Source organism: Pogona vitticeps, chromosome 1 (genome assembly GCF_051106095.1).
Source record: "Pogona vitticeps strain Pit_001003342236 chromosome 1, PviZW2.1, whole genome shotgun sequence".
Classification (NCBI taxonomy): Eukaryota; Metazoa; Chordata; class Lepidosauria; order Squamata; family Agamidae; genus Pogona; species Pogona vitticeps.
The window spans coordinates 27,447,582-27,467,129 of record NC_135783.1 but is presented as its reverse complement, the minus strand read 5'-3'; the positions used below and the strand labels follow the sequence as shown (position 1 = coordinate 27,467,129).

Here is a 19,548-nt window from a genome sequence, read left to right as displayed (position 1 = left end):
ACACATTGGCATGCATGTAAATTCCACTGACTCTACCAGGTCTACTCTAGCTGGGACTAACAACTGGTTTTAAGCCATTAACAATGTATTTAAAAAAACCAAAGTGCTAAGAGGTTGAAATAAATAAAATCCTACCAAGACCTTACAAAGAGAGGAGAATAAAACAAATACACACATACTCACAAACAACACCAAAAAAATTTACTGGCCAAAATTTTGTTGGAGATTATTGTGTCCACATCTAGCATGGCAGAAGCAGTCATGGATATTTGAGGAGGTGAAAGTGAAATTACTGTATTAATATATGTGTAATGTGCCCCAAATTCCTGATCTCTATTTAGGCTCTCAGAGATGCTCTGGAAGTTGTTTATGCAGCCAATTTGTGCTGTCTCCCCTTCAATTTCGCTTTGTAAATTCATTTTTTTCCTACAATACCCACTTGGAGAGCCATACCAAAATGTCCTGAGAGGTTGAAATGTTATGCTATGGGTACATTACCAAATAGCCATAGCAGCTTCAGCAATTAAGTCCTGCATAATCCTCCACAAGATTCTGACTACTCTACCTTGGAGCTAAATCCAATGCTAGCTGCAGCCAGAGTAGATCAATTGAAATATGTATTTTTAGACACAAGTTTGTATCGTTCCTTGCAGTAAACTGCTTAGTGTTCAGCACTAATTCAAGTCTATAAATGACTGAAACGAACAAACAAACAAACAAATGTCACATGCATCACTGATTATAATGAACCTACTCTTTTTGTTGTTGTTTGGTCGTTAAGTCTTGTCTGACTCTTCGTGACCCCATGGACCAGAGCACACCAGGCCCTCCTGTCTTCCACTGCCAAACCTACTCTAGTTGAGGCTAACGCTGGATTAGCCATTTGGGAAAAAGGTAGTCTACATTTGGTCTCAGAACAACAAAAGGACTGATATTTCTCAGGTCAAATGAAGTGACTTTAGTGGGGGTGGGGGGCTTTAGTAGCTAAGAAAAGTATTTTTTTTCTTTTGTAAATAACATATCATCCTAATCTAACAGTGCAGAAGCAATCATGGGTACAGAGCCCCTAAGGAGGACATTTGAAGCAGATCTTAACTTTAACAGCCTCATGGCGCAGTGTTTAAACTGCTGTACTGCAGCCAAAATTGTGCTCACGACCAAGGGTTCTATCCCAGGAAGCCGTCTCAAGGCAGCCCTCTGTCCTTCCAAGGTTGGTAAAACGAGTACCCAGCTCACTGGTGGTGCAGGAGGGGCAATGCGTAACCTGCATAATTAACTTGTATACCACCCTGAGAGTGCTTTAAGCACAATGGGGTGGCATATAAGCAGCATGCTTTGCTCTGGTTCAACTTTATCGTCAATTCAACACAAGAAGCCAACCTTAGTCTCTAGCTGTCCAGACATTTTAAAAAATGCAAAAAACTGGCCCTGACCTGCCCATCTTTGCACTATGACCTCCCTTTTGTTTTGGATAATAATTAGACACTACAGTGGTGCCTTGCTTAACGATGTTAATTAGTTCCAGCAAAATCGCTGTAGAGCGAAAACGTCGTAAAGCGAAATAAAAAAGCCCATTGAAATGCACTGAAAACTGTTCAATGCGTTCCAATGAGCTGAAAACTCACAGTCCAGCAAAGATCCTCCATAGAGGCGGCCATTTCTGGGTGCCTGTAAAGCGAAAAATGGGTCCTAAACACAGCGGGGAGCCATTTTGTATACCCGGCGGCCATTTTGAAACCGATGATCAGCTGTTTTTGAACGTCGTAAAGTGAAAATCAGTTCCTGAAGCAGGGAACCGATCATCGCAAAGCGGAAAAACCCCATTCAAACCATCATTTTGCGATCACAAAAGCGATAGCAAAAACATTGTCATCAAGCGGATTTGTCGTTAAACGGGGTAATCGTAAAGTGGAGCACGACTGTATACCCACAAACTGTATTAGACATAACAATTTTTCTTTTTATGTTGCAAATCATGTTGATACAACAGAAAGCACAGCAACAACTTTTTAAAACAATAACACTATAGCTGCAATCCTGTTGCTCTGGCTTCCACCTTGTAAGGCTGGTGATGTCATCAGCAGTAACACATTTTCAAAAATTATAAATCTCTGATTCCCACCTGAAGATTCTTAGGCTCCCTTGGGATGTCCTTTGTCATGGGGAAGCCATTGGGGTACAAGGGAGAAGTCATTAATTTATGAAAATCACTGATGTTGGCAAATTTTTACCATTGCTGGTGAGTTTTTAAAAATTAATGACTTTCCCTATCTTGCCACTCCCATAAGCTTCTTCATAAGGAAAGAGATCTCAAAATAACCTTGACACTTTTGGAGTAGGTGGGTGGGTGGGTGGGATCTGACATTTGTAATTTCCGAAAAATTTATATGGTTGATGATAGCATCAGCTTTACGTAACATAGCTCCATGAACAGGATTCCAGCCATTGGCTAGCTCATAACATTTAAAGGAAACACTAAGATAGCCAAGCAAGACTATGATAATGCAAAAAACCAGCATTTATTTACCTTCATTGATTTAGCATTGGTACTTTCTCTATTTTACCCAATCCTGAGAGACGAACAGCTCATTGTGGCAGGAAGAAAACCTTTAAAATGGCTAATACAGCAAATGAAACTGACCATCTAAATTGAGGTAGATAGGTGAGGACCTATTTTGATTTTTACTTGATCCTCAGAATCTACCAGCTGAAGCCTGGTGCAAAAGATATTTTCTTAGACCTAAAGGCAAAGTTGCACAACAGGATTTTGGCCTATATACAGTTAGAAAATCAATTAGGGAAACAGATCTATTATACTATTACACATTAGTAACGAATGCTAATACATGGCAAACAAGATTACTGTATTAAGCATTGCTCTCTCCTTTTTTCTTTTTCTTTTTTTTTCCAAAAATGGAGTAGTGTTAATTCCTCTTGGCTGAATACATTCTAGATTATACAGGTCTTTATACCTTATCATTTTGAAACTGAAGTGAGTCAGATCTACAAAAAATTAATTCTCTCTTCCTTTTACAGAAGAGCACTCACTGTACCATGATGATTTTGTACACGTTTTCTACATTAACTCTTTATCCTCACTTTTTTTGTTGCAGGCAATACTGGTTTAGAAGTGGTCTGACTCTATACATGGCAGTTTCATGGGTTCATAAATAGATGTATTTTACATCCACATGTGCTCTTCCATTCATATTAAAACTCAAGTAGAAAACATCATATAAGAAGATGGTCTAGGAAATAAATGCTAACTGTACACTTTGGATGGCATTGTACATGTGCCCTCTTTTCTCTCGACTGACAAAATGCAATGCTTACGTCTTAGCAACAGTATGCCAGTTAGATCCCTGGAGATCCACTTAGAACTGATTAGAAGTCATTGTCTGCCTTTTACAATGAGTCCAAAGTGTTACACTGCTACTCAATGCTTCTTGTTTATTTAAATGGCAGCTTTAAAAAAAAAAAAATCTTAAGATGTTCAATAAAGACAGCCTCTCTTTTGATTTAAAGCAAAAACTGTGTATATATTTATTTAAAATATTTTGCCCTGTCTTTTTCCTAAGAAAGTATTCAAGGTGTCTTGCAACATTAAAGCTACAAACAATGGAATATTCAAATATGAAACAAATTAATATTTTATTAAGAATATTAGGCAAAGTGTTTGTGGCATTCAGCTCTGCTCTCACCTGTCCGTCATAGCTGGGCAGGGGAACCTCAGCCAATGAGAGGACGGAGGGTGGTGCAGAAGTGGGAGGAGCTGGGTTATATAAGGTGTGTGGGGAGTTTTGGAGGAGAGTTTGAGAGATGAGTGATTAAAGAGCGTTATAGATACAGTGGGTTCTTGACTTAAGAACGGCTCGAGTTAAGAACATTTTGACTTAAGAACCGCTCTCATAGGAAAATATTGACTTGACTTACATACTTAGATTTGAGTTAAGAACTGAAAAAAAAACCACGTGGGAGGCAGGGAAAGTGCAAAATTTGAACTTTCAGTTAACTGTTGGCCAGTGAAAAGGGTGCCTGTCTGCTTCCTCACTCCTCCCAGCGTTTAGAGAGTGGATTGGGAGACAGTCTTCGGACTGCCTGGTACTGTACTGCCTGGACTGTATTTTCCCTGCCTTCCCTGAACCTTTCTTGACCTAAGAAAAAAAAGAAACAAAATATCCCCCTCTAGTGGTCGAAGGCAGAATAGCAGCTTCCCATTAGTTTCTATGGACGGAAAAGAGCAGATACGGATCAAATGGTTTTCAGTGCATTCCTATGGGAAATGCAGATTTGACTTGGGAACTTTTTGACTTGAGAACCGCCTTCCAATACAGATTAAGTTCTCAAGTCAAGACCCCACTGTAGAGTGAGAAAGTGCCTGTCAGTGAGGGAAAGTCTGTGTGAGCTAGTGTCTGAGAAACAGTGATTGAATAATTGATTTATACCTGTGATTTACTCCTTTTATTTTGTGTAATCAATAAACCTTTTATTTGTTTTGAAAGAAACCCTTGTCCTTTTGATTTAAAGGATAGGTTGGTGGCAGCAAGTTTTGGTGACATGTAGTGAGCACTCTTATAGGCCTGGATGGGTAGAGGCTTGAGAGCGGCCTGCTACAGTGTTACTAAAAGAGATTTACAGTGGACCCTCGACTTACAGACGGCTCGACTTACAGACTTTTCGAGTTACAGACTTCTCTGGCTGCAAAATTTAGATTCGACTTGCAGCCAGAGAATCGACTTACAGACCAGAAAAAAAAAACCAAAATGGAATAAAAATAGAATAAAAACCACTGGTTATGGGATTAATCGGTTTTCAGTGCATTGTGGGTCAATGGAGATTCGACTTACAGACTTTTCGACTTGCAGCCACCATTCCAATACGGATTGATTCCTTAAGTAGAGGGTCCACTGTAAAAACAACACAATACACCATTTCATGAAAAAACCTCTCCTAGACAGTCTGTCACTAAGGAAAAGCCTATCTGAGGAGAAAGGTCTGCCTGCTCACAGAAGAACAGCATCTATGAGGCAAGCCTGGCTTCCTATAAGAAGGGTTTCCAGAGTCTGGGAGCAGGGGCAGAGAAGGCCCTCTTCCATGTCCCCACCAAGGGCACCTCTAAAGATGGTGGGACAAAGGCTATCCCTGACGATCTTAAAACCCAGGCAGGCTTGTAGAGAGAGATACTGTACGGTCTTTGACATAACTTGGACCCAAGCTGCTTAGGGCTTTATAGCACTTTGAATTATGGTTGTAGCTATATAGTCAAAAACAAGGAAATCCAGAGTACAGATTAAACACATTCAAGACACATACATGTTGGAGCACCCTTCTGCAAACACATGAGGTGACCTCAACTATTTGATTCTTCAAGTAGGAAAAACCTCCATTAATTAAGGATTAAAGACTTTTGGCAAGACGGCAAAAATCCTGTTCTTTTTTTTTTTCTGCCATAAAGTAGCACCGCTGTAGAAGTCACAGTGACATCTTGTTAATTATCCCCAATTAACTGCTATGATGTCTGTCACTATGTTATCATACATATGAGTTAAAAAAAAACTATGAGTTTTGGCCATAACAACTTGGTGCCCCAAATACAGATAAACTGGACTGAGGTCATAAAAATTGACTGAGATTTAAGCCTGTGTTGCAGATCTACTGTTTGAAGATGTTGACACTAATAGAGCCTTTGATTCATTTTAGCTCTTCCTCATTACTAGTGATTTGCCATGAGGGATGTAGGGAAGCTAATGGGATGATACTGTTGTGTTTACCTGGCGTGGAAATTAAGGTAAAAGAAGGATGGCTCCATGTGCCCCATGTTTTGGAGGAGGAGGAGGATACGTCCGTGGTCTGAACTTCTATGGTTTGGGATAATTTCAATCACACCTTTCTGCTTTATACTCAATTTGGGGGGAAGGGGAACTCAAGTGTAAACCAAAAAAGTATGGAGAATACTCTGAGACAGGCTACCTGTGACAACATACATTTCACTCACCTATCACTGCTAAGCATCACTGACAGATCTGACTTTTTCCTTTAGTCCCTTTCTAAGCAGTGTAAACTAGTGGTTCTCAAACAATGGTAGTACATGTATCCAGGTGAGAGACACAGGGTTCTAATAACAATAACTAAAAATGTCTTCTCCCTTAATTCAATGCCCACCTGTAAGCATAATGCTATCAGTAACTTCAGACATTCAGTGTTTCTTTTTATTAAACAAACATCCAACCTAAACAACATAAACCTAACACCACAATAAAATACAATTACATAATATGCCAGTGCTACCTTCACCCTCAGGGCAAGCATTAATAATACTTTTAAAATTCATTCAAATCATTTTCTATTTAGAATGTCATTGTTTCTTCCCTCGGCATATACCCCTTCCCTCTCCGAAATACTGTACATATTCCAAGAATACACTCCATTATTTTCTTAAAATCATTATTTTTGATAGGCCTCTTCTTATTTTCGTATCACATGTCAATTTATCATTAATTGCCATATACCATAGTTCTCTATACCATTCCTCTAAATTAAGTTGGTTATCATTTTTCCAGTTTCTTGCAAAAATTAACCTTGCTGCCATAACCATTACAATTCAATCCTTATTTTCTTTCAACAATTGATCTTTCTTAACCATGTTCCATAAAGTCAGTGTTTCTCTTAATCTTCCATTCTTTTTCCCACCAAGTTAACATATGATAAAATGTAGTAACAGAATACTAGAAATATATGACTATTCTTCTTAGAAGAAGTGGGCTTTTTGTTCTGTCAGTGTTGGACTCAGGTTCTTTGAGAGTGACTGATGGGATGTATGGCAAGAAGAGTGGAAAACTACTGGTGTAAACTACTGTCTTAATTATTCTATGTACAATCTTCAGCCAGGCCTCCTCATTACTGTGTCACTGTTCTTTGTGGTTTTTTGCGTGTTTCCTATTTAAGAAAATGATTACAGCAGTTCCTCACTAGTTGCAGTTTCTTCAATCTGAAAAAAAAAATTCTGGTGACAACTTCCTCATGGAGGTAGTATTCTATATTGGTAAACAGTGTGCTTCCTTTTTCATGGTAAAATCAGCCTAATGATTTCGATAAATCATTTTCCAATGCAGTACTCGCAAAAAGTACATTATTCATAGAGTTCTTAGTAGTCTAAACATTCTAATTTTTAAATTATTGCAGCTGGTTGCTATTACACCCAGTTCACAGGTGAGAAACTGAGACTGACTTGCTGAAGAATGATCCAGAGACATGTCTAAGCAGAACACAGTGGTTTGCAATGCCGTTCAGAATACTGGCCCATACATTAGAACAGGCTTGGGAGCAGCCACTTAACTGCTCAACCCTAGAAGGCAAGAACTGCCTCAGCTATCTAGGCAGGGAAGCTTTACAAAAACTGGTTCTTCAAGGCCATCAATGACTCACATAACTAGCTTGTTTGCCCCGTAGAGTTGTTATCAACTCCTCAATATCAAGTTCCATATATTTCATTGGCTTTTATTAAAAAATGAATGGATCGGACTCACTGAAAGTTTTTCTTATGCCTCAAATGAAGATTCCAGAATTTCTTCCTCTGTATTATTCAATCCGTTCATTTATGTAACTTTTTTTCTGCTATTGCTGTTGTTGTGTGCCATCAATTCTGACTTATGGTGACCGTTTTCAGATTTGTCTAGGTAGAGAGTGCTCAGAAGTGGTTTACATTCCCTTCTACAGCTGCATTCAAAATGAGTTCACAATAGATAAAGACACAAACAATGGAAGTAAACTGTTGTGGTGGTTATTGTTTCAAATTATATATTGCCCCATAGTGCTAGAGCATTCTCTCGGCGGTTTACAACATAATTATGCAAGGAACACTTTGCCTCCCAGCGAGTTAGGTACTCATTTTATCAGTGTTTGGAGGATGGAAGGTTGACTCATCTGGACTGCTTATCTAAACTCATAGGGATCAAGCCCAAGTCATGAGCAAAGGCAGTATTGCAGTTTAACCACTGCACCACAGGGCTCAAAATGGGTAACAGTTCAATCCTATAAGAGCATGAGAACATACACTTTCTTGAAAAACAGCTCCCAGAAGCCCCAAGCCAAATTGGCTAGACTGACTGGGGATTCTGGGAGTTTTGATAATGTAATTTTTCCAAGCTGCGACCCCCTGTACATGTCTATTCAGAATTAAGTTTCAAGGGGCAGAATCCTATTGCCTTATGTGACTGTGTAAGGGCAAATGCGCAAGCAACCCTATCTCTGTTACTATTCATTTATCACACTCCCGTGCATCTATTAGTTGAATAAACAGTCACACATTTGGTTGCATGTCCAGCTTTATAATAGACAGGAAATGAGGAGGAAAAGCCACTGTGTAACTGTCCCAATTCACATAATTGCATCCAACAGGATTTGAGCCATAGAGTTTAGCGGAATTTATTCTCAGACAAGTGACTACATATCTGAGCCTATATGCTCAAACCAGATACCAGGATTCAGGCCTGGTAAACAAGGTTCTACACTTTCAGGAGGCCACTAAATCACAATATCCTTATGCCTGTGTAACCAATACCTGATTTAACAAGCTAAACCCATCCCACAAACTACCTCACCAAGAGAGCTGAAAATGTTTCCTAGCTTTTTGAGTTTGCAGGCCCTAAACTTTATATGAGCGGTCCATTTCAATTTTCCTACATATCTGCCGTCTTCTCATAGAGATCTAGTCTCTATGGTAATCATTACGGTCTCTTAGGGGAGGAACATATATTCACTGGATTAAAGTAGTAAGATTATTATTTATTTATTTATTTATTGGACTTATATACCGCCCCATAGCGCTACAAGCACTCTCCGGGCGGTTTACAATTTTAATTATAAAGGCTACACATTGCCCCCCCAGCAAGCTGGGTACTCATTTTACCGACCTCGGAAGGATGGAAGGCTGAGTCAACCTTGAGCCGGCTACCTGGGATTTGAACCCCAGGTCGTGAGCACAGTTTTAGCTGCAGTACAGCGTTTTAACCACTGCGCCACGAGGCGTAAGTTGCTATTTTTGTATGAGATTTTGTATTATGGCCTACTTCAACCCCATAAAGGAAGAAAGAAAGGATGCATCAGCATGACCAAAATCATAACCAACTGTGGCGCCACCACACATGAAACGCCTTAGCAAACACAGCTGTGCCCAAATGGAGAAGCAGCCACCCTTATAAGCAGCTCTACATTAGCCAGCATATACAGTGGGGTCTCGACTTACAAACTTAATCCATATTGGAAGGCAATTTGTAAGTCAAAAAGTTTGTAGGTCGAATCTGCATTTCCCATAGGAATGCATTGAAAACCATTTAATCCGCATCTGCTCTTTTCCATCCATAGAAACTAATGGGAAGCTGCTATTCTGCCTTCTACCACTAGAAGGGGGATATTTTTTCTTTTTTTCCCTTAGGTCAAGAAAAGTTCAGGAAAGGAGTGGGGGAGGCAAGGAACAGTTTGCAAAGCACTTTTGAAACCTTTTTTTTCAACGAAGCCAATTTTAAAGCATGTTTTAAAGCATGTTGTGCTGATTTTTTCAGCAAAAAGACACACAGGCAGGAGTCTGGAACTCATACCTCAGCCTTTTTAGATGCTGAGCAAGCCTCTGGAAGCCTCTTCAGAGCCAGCTGATCAGCTGTTAGGCGGGGAGAGGAGGGGGCAGGAGCAGAGAAGAGCACAAAATGGCTGCCAGGCTCCCTGCTGGGTGTCGGCTTTTAGCTGTTTCCTGCTCTTTTTCCTGCTGTTTGGGGGCTACCAAGGCCTGGTAAGTGACTTTCTTTTATTTATTTTTTAGTTTCTGACCCTTGTTTCCCCTCCAGAAGCCTCTAAGGGGAGGGAGGGGGCACTTTTTTCCTGTTCATAACTCATATGTCAAGTCCAGAGGTTGCTATTCTAAGGTGATATGAACAGATGACATAATTTCAGACTTGAGACAGAGGCAACTGCTGAGAATGTTGCCCATGTAAAAAAACATAAAATGCACAAGAATGCATATCCGAAAGACATTTGAATGCAACTCATTCCCTGTGTTGTATTTCACAAGCCAGTGTTCACATGAAGCACCTAGTGTGCCTATCTCCAACGCTTCTGATACGAGATTGCCATGTGCTTTTACTCCCGGCCAAAAAGGCACTACGTATATGCGTCAACACAAGGCAAGGGCGAATACAAGAGGGGATCGGCAACCGTTTCTCTACTGCAGGTCTGAGCGTTGGTTTTCAGATTTGCTGGCTGCACAAGGGTTGCCCATTCAAACAGGCCAAATAGGCTAATTTGCATATTTACTTGCATATTTTTCCCTTAGAGGCACCATAAGACCTTCTGAGCAATTTTCCCCCTCCAAAAAATTAATTAAAAAGTGGGGCTGGGAGGGAAAGCACGCATACAAGTTACTTTTTGCCCACTGCTGGCTTACAGAGATACTGTACAGAATGGTGACAGCACAAGTTTGGAGTCTCCGCTTTGCAACATTATTTCAATTCTGGTATTAAAACATCTGGTCAGGACAATTTTTCTGTTTCTTTCCCAAACCCCCCCCCCAAAAGCTCTACAAAGTTCAGCCTAGAGAAAATTCCTGCTGTCTTGTCCGTTTTTAATATTTTTGTGGTTCCATAAACTTTTGGTTTTAGATTTGTACAAGGAGTACACCATGTTTTTTTTTTTCTTTTTCTATTTTGTTAAAAAATTCCATTCTCCCCCTGCTTTCTGAATTGGGTTCATTCCATTCTTCCTTGGGTGGCAACTATTTATGGTTCTAATGGTAACTAATATGGTTTTTCCACCTGACTAATCTGGCTACCCGTCAGGAAGGAATCCTGGAGCTGAGAAGCAGAAAAAGACAGAATGTTTTCCACACGGATGGACTTCATTGAGTGCTTAGACTTTTGATCAGAGCTCATGTCTGCCAAGCAATGCCACTATCCTCAGAAATAAATGATGTGGCACTAAGGTAGGATGGCAAGCTGGCAGGGATCTATCTTTGGCAAGACTCACAACTGGGAAAATAGATTTTTTAAAAAATTAGAACTCCCAGAAGCGCCCAATCAGCAAGACCACTGGGGGCCCTCTGGTGTGGACAATGTGACCTGATAGGTGTGTTCATTACCATACACCTTTTAGATGCAGTCGTGCCCCGCTGGATGATTACCCTGCTCTACGACGAATCCGCTTTACGTTGATGTTTTGCTATCGCTTCTGCAATCGCAAAACGATGTTTTAAATGTTTTTTTCACTGTGCGATGATCCATTCCCTGCTTCGGGAACCGATTTTCGCTTTACAACGATCAGCAAACAGCTGATCGTCGGGTTTCAAAATGGCCACCGGCTGAAGAAAATGGCCCCCTGCTGATTTCTAGGACGGATTCCTCGCTTTACAGGCACAGAAAATGGCCGCCGTATGGAGGATCTTCGATGGACGAGCAGGTATTCAACCCACTGGAACGCACTGAACGGTTTTCAATGTGTTTCAATGGGTTTTAAAATTTCGTTTGACGACGATTTCGCTGGAACGAATTAACGACGTCAAGCAAGGCACCACTGTATCTGATAAAGATCATATTATTGTCCCATATATATGTCCTTAAGATAAGTTCTCCCTACGTTACTTTCATAACACTGGCCTTGACAAAGGGTTCTGTGATCTTGAAAGCTTGCACATTTTTGTGACTTTTTGGTTGGCCTAATAAAGCTATTGCTCCAGTCTTGATTTTTGAGATCAATTTATGGCAATGTGTTTTTGCTCATTCTTTCTCTTTTTAACCATGTTAAAATAATGATGATGATGTGCTGTAAAGTTGATTCCAACTTATAGTGACTCTAGGGTTTTCCAGGTACTGTAGACAGAAGTGGTTTACCATTCTCTTCTGGGGCTTCCCTGGGACTGTGCAGCTTGCTCAAGGCTACACAGGCTGACTCTTCCCCTGGGGCATAGAGTAGGGAATCAAACTCCCAAACTATGGCTCTGCCAGAGACCTAACTCACTGAGCTATCCAGCCAGCTAATCTAGTTGCTGCTTTTCATGTGCTTTTCATTACACTTAGTTTAGTTTCCCATGTTTAATTTTGGTTACTCTTTGACCCACTTGTTTGAAATACTATTACATGAGCATCGATAGTACATGGGTGAAATGTCAAGACATACTTTTTTTAAATAAATAAATTTAGTAATCAGTTGGACCTGGGATATACTTCACTACAGAAAAGATAGCGTAAAAACTAATTAACTTAATACAGTACAGTGGGGTCTCGACTTACGAACTTAATCCGTATTGGAAGGCAGTTCTCAGGTCGAAAAGTTCATAAGTCGAATCTTCATTTCCCATAGGAATGCATTGAAAACCATTTAATCCGTATCTGCTCTTTTCGTCCATAGAAACTAATGGGAAGTTGCTATTCCACGTTCTGCCACTAGAGGGGGATATTTTTTTCCTTTTTTCCTTTTAACCTAAGATGACTTAGCTTTAAAAAAAGGGGGGAAAAAGAGTTCGTAACTCGAATCTAAGTTCGCAAGTCGAGTCCATATATTCCTATGAGAGCGGTTCGTAAGTCGAAACGTTCGTATGTCAAGCCGTTCGTAAGTCGAGACCCCACTGTATTACTTAATCAGTCACTTGTACGAAGGACAGTTACAACTCACTCAAATCCCAATTTTCCAGTGGATCGGTTCGTAAGTATGACTGAGTATGCATCAAACCCATTCATGGAAGTCTATTCATATTTAGATAAATGCTTAAAAACTTAAGCAACAAACCCACTGAGAAAGTTTGCCATTAAAAGAGAAGGGAGAGCCTATAATATCTGAAAACAAATTAGTTGCGGAAACACATGCCTTGGAAATTAAAAATGTAAATGTATTCCTAATGTTGCAAGCACCAGAACAATGAGAAAGCAGATTACACCTGTGTACAAACCAACCCCAGCAAATGACTAGGAATGCAATGAGGTCTCAGTCTTAAAAGCTATGAAAACATGTACAGTAACATATGCTAACAACAGTATAGTTAGTATAAGAGAACCTATTTTCTGGTGAACAAATAGTAGATGGTCAAAGTGCACAGTTTTACAACTTCATGTGTCAGTCTCATGTCTCATTAAAGGAATATAAATAATATACTGTTCACAAGGGTAAGTGATCTACAACATGCTATGTACAGCCCCTAGAAGGCCATGTATTAAAGAAAACATTTTCTATCAACCTCAAGTATTGTACTGTATTTTGCAAAACAATGGGGTAATATGCGTAAATTGTGACCTGCTGAATTAAATGCTACTCACCTGTCCTGTTATCTGTCGCCTTCCAGGTTATGGTTTTGACAATTCATAAAGGGACTTACTTATTATTATTTAGTTATTTAAACTATCTATATACCTGCCATTTCCCTCATGAAGACCAAAGTTAGCTTCCAATAATAAATATGGTAACATTAATCTTTTTTTTAAGCAGCTCTGTATAAAGAAATATCTACTTTAGGCAACCAGTCACTAAAAGAAAGGATCCCTGCAGACAAAGATCTTTGCCTGCTTGTGGAAGGACAGCAAAAGCTATCACTGTTTAGAAAAATCAGTTTTTTCTTATCAACTCACAGTATCCCCCCATGTGTGTGCTTGTTCTTGTGTAGTGGTAAATTTGGAAGTGGAGGTGGTTATTCTGACAATCCCCACAGCCAACCCCTCTTGCATAAGAAGAGAGCTGCTGGACTGGCTCATGTCAACAAATGAGCGGCAGGGCTTTTAAGTTCAGGGCTCTTAATTGTCCATTTAAGACCAAACCAGTCCCCCATACTTTGAATTACAATCAAGATAGCCTGCAACAATATAACATTCTTGGGAAAATCTATATCCCTCCATAGCAGGAGTGGGGATTCAGAGACCATAGGATGAAATCTGGCCCTCTGAGGTCTCCCTGACAGGCCTCTCCCCTAACATGATGATTTGGCAGGTTCCCCACATTTTTACAGCCTTCAAAAAAAATGTTTCCTAAAACTTAGTTAATGGCTGTGAGAACTTTATATAAAATACGTATATTTCATCTATGCCTCCACCACTGGAGCAGACGAGAACTTGGCAGAAAGTAAATCTGGCTCTCTAGCTCTGAGAGATACTCCTTTGTTATACCAGAGGGTATTTATAGCGGTCCTCTAAGCATGCTGCCTTCCACATATAGCATTTACTATATACTTGCCTTTTTTGTTCACACCACTTCATAGAGTATTTCCATTCTTATCTGTCTGTTCCTTCTGTCTTTTCCCCTCAGATCACACACACACACACAACCCCAATTTTTCTGAAAGAAAAGAATGGGACAAGAGTGTTATTTCTATAGGGGGGTTAGGCTGGGGAGAAGGTGTTTAGTGATGCTGGTCTGAGGTAATTGGGACTCGTGTAAGCAGTACTGCCCCCATCTGGCATCCTTTCCCCCAGATCCTACCTTGGGAAAAGATGTGGAGGTGGAAGCTTGTGGTTTGGCTGATTAACTAGAGTTCTTTAGCTTGCCAGCTAAGGCCAGCCAAAAGTAGAAGACACCTGCTTCGCACAATTTGTCTTCATTAAAAGGCATGGAGTAAGGTACTAGGTAGGAGGGATTACATGTGGAACATCTGCTATAGTTTGGCACACCCTTGTTAAATTTACGAGTGGCATCTATTTAATCTGCATGCACCTTGTTTTGCCAACTTCTTTAAAATACTGTACATTGTTATACACTTCTCCCTTGAATAGCATGGATCTGGATTTGGTTATACAGTGGCTTTTTTCAATCAATCAATCAATCAATCAATCAATCAGTCAGTCAGTCAGTCAGTCAGTCAGTCAGTCAGTCAGTATTGTGCTGTTATTAGTTTTCAAGAAGTAGCCTGAGAAAGATGGGTCTCAGGCTTACCTAGGGCCCTTTTGTTGGCAGTGGGGCATCCCCCAGTCTAATGGTAGTGGCCCAGCTGGCCCTGTCTCTACTCATGACAGCTCCACATAGTGGCCTGGGAGTTTGCTGGGGCATGCTGAGAGGCTGATTTGAGTAAGGGGAGGTGTGTGTGAATCAACTGTTTGTGCTTTGTAGCTACATTTTGAGGGGCATAAGAGTTATACAAGGATTTTGAACTACCCAACGCCCCTTGTCCCAGTGTTGTTGAAGAGAAAAGTGTAACTGCAAAATTGTGCCTCCATAAAAAGTGCTCCATCACAAATGTCAAAAGTCATTTGAAAAAAAACCCGACAAGGGACAAAGTAAAAATGATGCACTTAGCATAACGGTTCCTTCCATATTCCAAATGGCTCTCTTTTATCCAAGTGAGAACAGGCTAGAACAAGCAGGAAAATACAGATGATAGCACCCTATCTCATAGCAAAACCAGAGTTACAGCTAATGCATAATTAGAAAAAGGAATTATTTAACTTTTGAGGGCAGAGCATGAGCTTCTCCCCATCTCATTTAATTTACAAATTAGCTTACTTTGCTCTTCAGGACTTTAAGCATGAACTCCAACTTCTCAAATATGAAAGACTGCCTAAATCTTCCCAGCACACTTGCTTCTGCCCATATTTACTGCCTTGTATTGTGTTCCAGCAAGGGACTCTCACTGCCTCCCATATGAGCTAATTCTGGAAAAATTATTGGATTACAATGCACAAAATCTTCCAGTTGCCTTGGCCACTGGTCATGATAGCTGGAGGATTCTGGGTGCTGTGGATCAAAGATGTAATTTCTCCAAATTCTGTCCTTGAGCAGTTGTTAAGTGCTTATGCTTCTGATCCCACCTCACAATAACTAATCCAAGTTGAAAAGAAAATGAATCTCTGGACTATCAGATTGCTTAACAGGGTTTGGATTAGATTTTGTTGCTGATTACTCTCTCTCAGGAGCTCTCTACTTCCCTCTTTCTTACTTTCTTTTTAAAAAGAAACACAGGGTAAAAATATTTTAAATAAATAAATAATATAATGACAAGACAACATGTGACAAAATCCTCTTGCGTATCTATGTAAACAGCACAACATTTTGAGGCAAACTGCCTGGAATTAAGAAATAATTATAGAAATTATTAGTTGCAAGCAGAGTCAAACAACTCAGAAGGAAAAAGAACAGGTTACTTACCTGTAAACATGGTTCTTTAAGTGGATTCTCTATGAATACACACAGATGGGTTAAACAGCGCCTGCGCTGGTTCCTCTCGGAATTTTCCAGAGCTATGAGGGAAAAGATACAATGTTTGAGTTGCCCTGCACTGCGCAAGTGCAGCCCGCCAAAAATCCCCAGTTCCATGTGCCCGCACATAGAGAGAGTTGGAACTCAGTCAGCAGTGACGGACACGTGGGGAGGTTGGGCGGGTCGTGTGTATTCATAGAGAATCCACTTAAAGAACCATGTTTACAGGTAAGTAACCTGTTCTTCTTTAACGTGGTTCTCTATGAATCCACACAGATGGGTGACTACCAAGCTACTTACAGGATGGTGGGCCGTCACTGCAGCAGTGATGTAAGGATAGCCCTCCCGAATCTGGTCTCATTCTTGGCCCTGAGGTCCAGTCTGTAGTGTTTGATGAATGTTGATACACTGGACCAGGTAGCTGCTCTACATATATCGGGGATGTCTACCCCACGCAGCAGGGCTGTGGATGTGGCAACAGCTCGTGTAGAATGAGCACGCAGGTTTTCAGGGAGAGGTTTGTGCTGCAACTCATAGGCCAACGAAATGGTGGAAACCAACCATCTGGACAGGGTCGACGTCGAAGCAGCGGTCCCTTTACGTTGGCCATAATAACACAAGAACAGTCTCTGGACTTTCCTGAAGTCCTTGGTCCTTGAGATGTAAAAGGATAATGCACGACGAACGTCCAGACAGTGGAGCGTTCGTTCAACATCTGAAGAGGGTTCAGTGAAAAGAGTAGGTAACAACAGAGGTTGGTTGACATGAAAGTCCGACACCACCTTGGGGAGGAAAGAAACATCTGGGTATAACACCACCTTGTCCTTGAAAAATTGGAGGTAGGGAGCATCAGCCCGAAGAGCCGCCAATTCACTAGCCCTACGGGCAGAAGTGATTGCCACAAGGAACAAAGTTTTGAGGGATAAAAACTTTAAGTCACAGGTTGCCATAGGCTCGAAGGGGGGACGAACCAGTGAGTGCAGTACTGTTTGTAAAGCCCACTGAGGTAATGGTCGTCGCACAGGGGGTCTCATGTTGGTCAGACCTCTGAAGAAAGCTTTCACCGTTGGATGGGAGAACCATCTGGAGGATTGAGACCCCTTGGGTTGGAAAGTAACAATGGCTGAGGTGTACACCTTTAAGGTAGACTTGGTTAGACCAAGATCAAACAGGTGTCTGAGATACAGTAGCAATGTAGATAAGGAGACAGGAGATGCTTGTAAGCCCCGCTCTGTAGTAAATTTGAGAAAGCCTTGCCACTTGTGTTGATAGAGGCGGATGGTAGAAGGCTTTCTTGCTTTGTCTAGAACTTCCACTATGGATGGGATATCCTCCACGCTGTCAATTGGAGGGAGTCCAGGTCGGGGTGGAAGATCGACCCCGAGTCCTGAGTTATTAGGTGTGGGACGAGGGGAAGCTTCACCTTGTCGATTGCTGTCTGCAGAAGTAGAGAGAACCAAGGTTGTCTGGGCCACCAAGGTGCAATCAAGATTGCTTCTGCTTGCAGCTGGAGGGCTCTGACTACTGACCTCTGAACCAATGGTATGGGAGGAAACATATAAAGAAGGCCTGTGTGCCATGGGATCATGAAAGCATCCCCCAACGATCCCGGGCCGCGTCCTGCCCTGGACGCGTAGCGGGGACACTTCTTGTTGGAGTCCTTGGCGAACATATCGACTGTTGGAGTTCCCCACCTGTGGCAGAGTTCTTGAAATACATGTGAGTCCAGCTCCCATTCGTGATTTTGAGTGGAGCGGCGACTGAGCTCGTCTGCAACGAAGTTGTCCGTGGTGGCTATGTGGATGGCTACCGGGTAGATGTGCTCCTGGTAGCACCACTCCCAGAGATGTATTGACAGGAACAAGAGGGACTTTGACCTTGTTCCCCCCTGCTTGTTCACGTAGAACATCGCTGTGGTGTTGTCCGTGACGAGCTGGATCGCCCTGCCTCTCACAAGAGGTAGGAAGGACCTCAGAGCCTTTATGATGGCTAACAGCTCCAGGTGGTTTATGTGCAGTTCTGTCTCCCGAGGGGACCACAGAGCGTTGATCTGATGACCCTCGCAGTGGGCTCCCCAGCCTTGTGGACTCGCGTCTGTAGTGACTTGAGTTGACAGATGAACAGGGTGGAAAGGACGGCCGATTAACAGGTGAGGACGGAAAGTCCACCATTGCAGCTGCTGTGCCAACTCCGGGGTGACAGTAAGGAGCTTGTTGTGACTGTCGAGGAGTGGATTGAAGAGGGACAGCAGCCAAATTTGAAGTGAACGCATCTTGAGGCGAGCATGGGACAAGGTTGCTGTTGTAGAAGCCATGAGGCCTAGCAGATGTTGTGCAAGGCTTGCTTTTACTCTTGCTCGTGGCTTGAACTTTTTTATGGCTCTTCTTAGCTTTTGGATGCGTTCTGGGGGCATGAACATCCGGGCGTGTACTGAGTTCAGCCTCGCTCCGATGTAGTCCACTACCTGAGAGGGATTCAATTTGGACTTTTCGTGATTGACAGAAAGGCCCAGTGATTGTAATGTCTGGAGAACATACTGGGTGTCCTTTAAGGCCTGGTGTCTGGATGTCGAGACAATCAGCCAGTCGTCGATGTAAGGAAACACCTGGATCCCCTGAAGGCGCAGGTATGCTGCCACCGGAGCCATGCACTTGGTGAAAGTCCTGGGCGCTGTGGAAAGGCCGAAGGGCAAGGCCACAAACTGATAAATGATGTTGTCGAAGAGGAGACGCAGATATTTCCTGTGGTTTTTGTGTATGGTGACATGGAAATATGCGTCTTTCAGATCCAGGACCACAAACCAGTCTCCTTGCCTCAGAAGATGAATGATGGACTCTAAGGTCACCATCTTGAACTTGCGTACCTTGAGAAACTTGTTGAGGCTTCTCAGGTCGAGGATGGGACGAAGACCCCCGTCCTTCTTCGGAACCAGAAAGTATCGGGAGTAAAAACCGTCGAGGACATCCTCTGACGGCACCTTCTGGATAGCTCCCTTCTGAAGAAGAGTCAGGATTTCCTCCTCTAGGGTCGGATCGAATGATGTAGGGTTGACCTGTCCTAGAGGAGGCAACCTGGTAAACTCCAGGCGGTAACCGGAGGTGATAATGTTGAGGACCCAGATGTCGTTGGTAATGAGGGTCCAGTTGTGAAGGTAAGGAGAAAGGCGGGTGGTGTGGGAGGACGGCAGTAGAACAGTCGGGGAGTCAAAGGTACTGTTTTTGTTTCCTTGCAGACGTCTTGAAGGACTGCTTTCTACGAGGTGGCTGTGGTCTGAAAGCTACAGAGGAAGAGGATGAGGCCTGAGGAGGACGCTGAGAAGAGGTGCCTCCATAAGAACGGTAAGTGCTGGTGGATGGCTGTTGATAGGAAGGGGAAGTGTACTTAGGGCGCCAC

At 42.0% G+C, this 19,548-nt stretch overlaps 2 protein-coding genes across 8 annotated transcripts in view; both read right to left on the bottom strand.

Moving 5' to 3' along the window:
- Positions 1 to 19,548, bottom strand: part of TRERF1 (transcriptional regulating factor 1) — a 106,578-nt gene that overhangs the window by 44,616 nt on the left and 42,414 nt on the right. The window contains exon 1 of one of the 7 annotated variants that reach the window (XM_078382919.1): positions 4,848 to 4,898. The exons of the other annotated variants lie outside the window; for them this stretch is intronic. The gene's annotated coding sequence lies outside the window, so the exon portion shown is untranslated. Of the gene's footprint in view, positions 1 to 4,847; positions 4,899 to 19,548 lie in introns of those variants that run through there. 7 annotated transcript variants of the gene reach the window in all.
- LOC144585769 (uncharacterized) lies at positions 16,105 to 19,358 on the bottom strand. Its single transcript, XM_078382928.1, has 2 exons — positions 16,456 to 19,358; positions 16,105 to 16,196 (listed from the first exon to the last, which is right to left on the bottom strand). Exon 1 carries the CDS (start codon positions 18,324 to 18,326, stop codon positions 16,470 to 16,472), a length of 1,857 nt encoding a protein of 618 aa, XP_078239054.1. The 5' UTR covers positions 18,327 to 19,358; the 3' UTR covers positions 16,105 to 16,196; positions 16,456 to 16,469.

Excerpts from the sequence above, each read along its gene's own strand:
- LOC144585769 (XM_078382928.1), bottom strand. The coding sequence starts at position 18,326 with ATGGTGGACTTTCCGTCCTCACCTGTTAATCGGCCGTCCTTTCCACCC.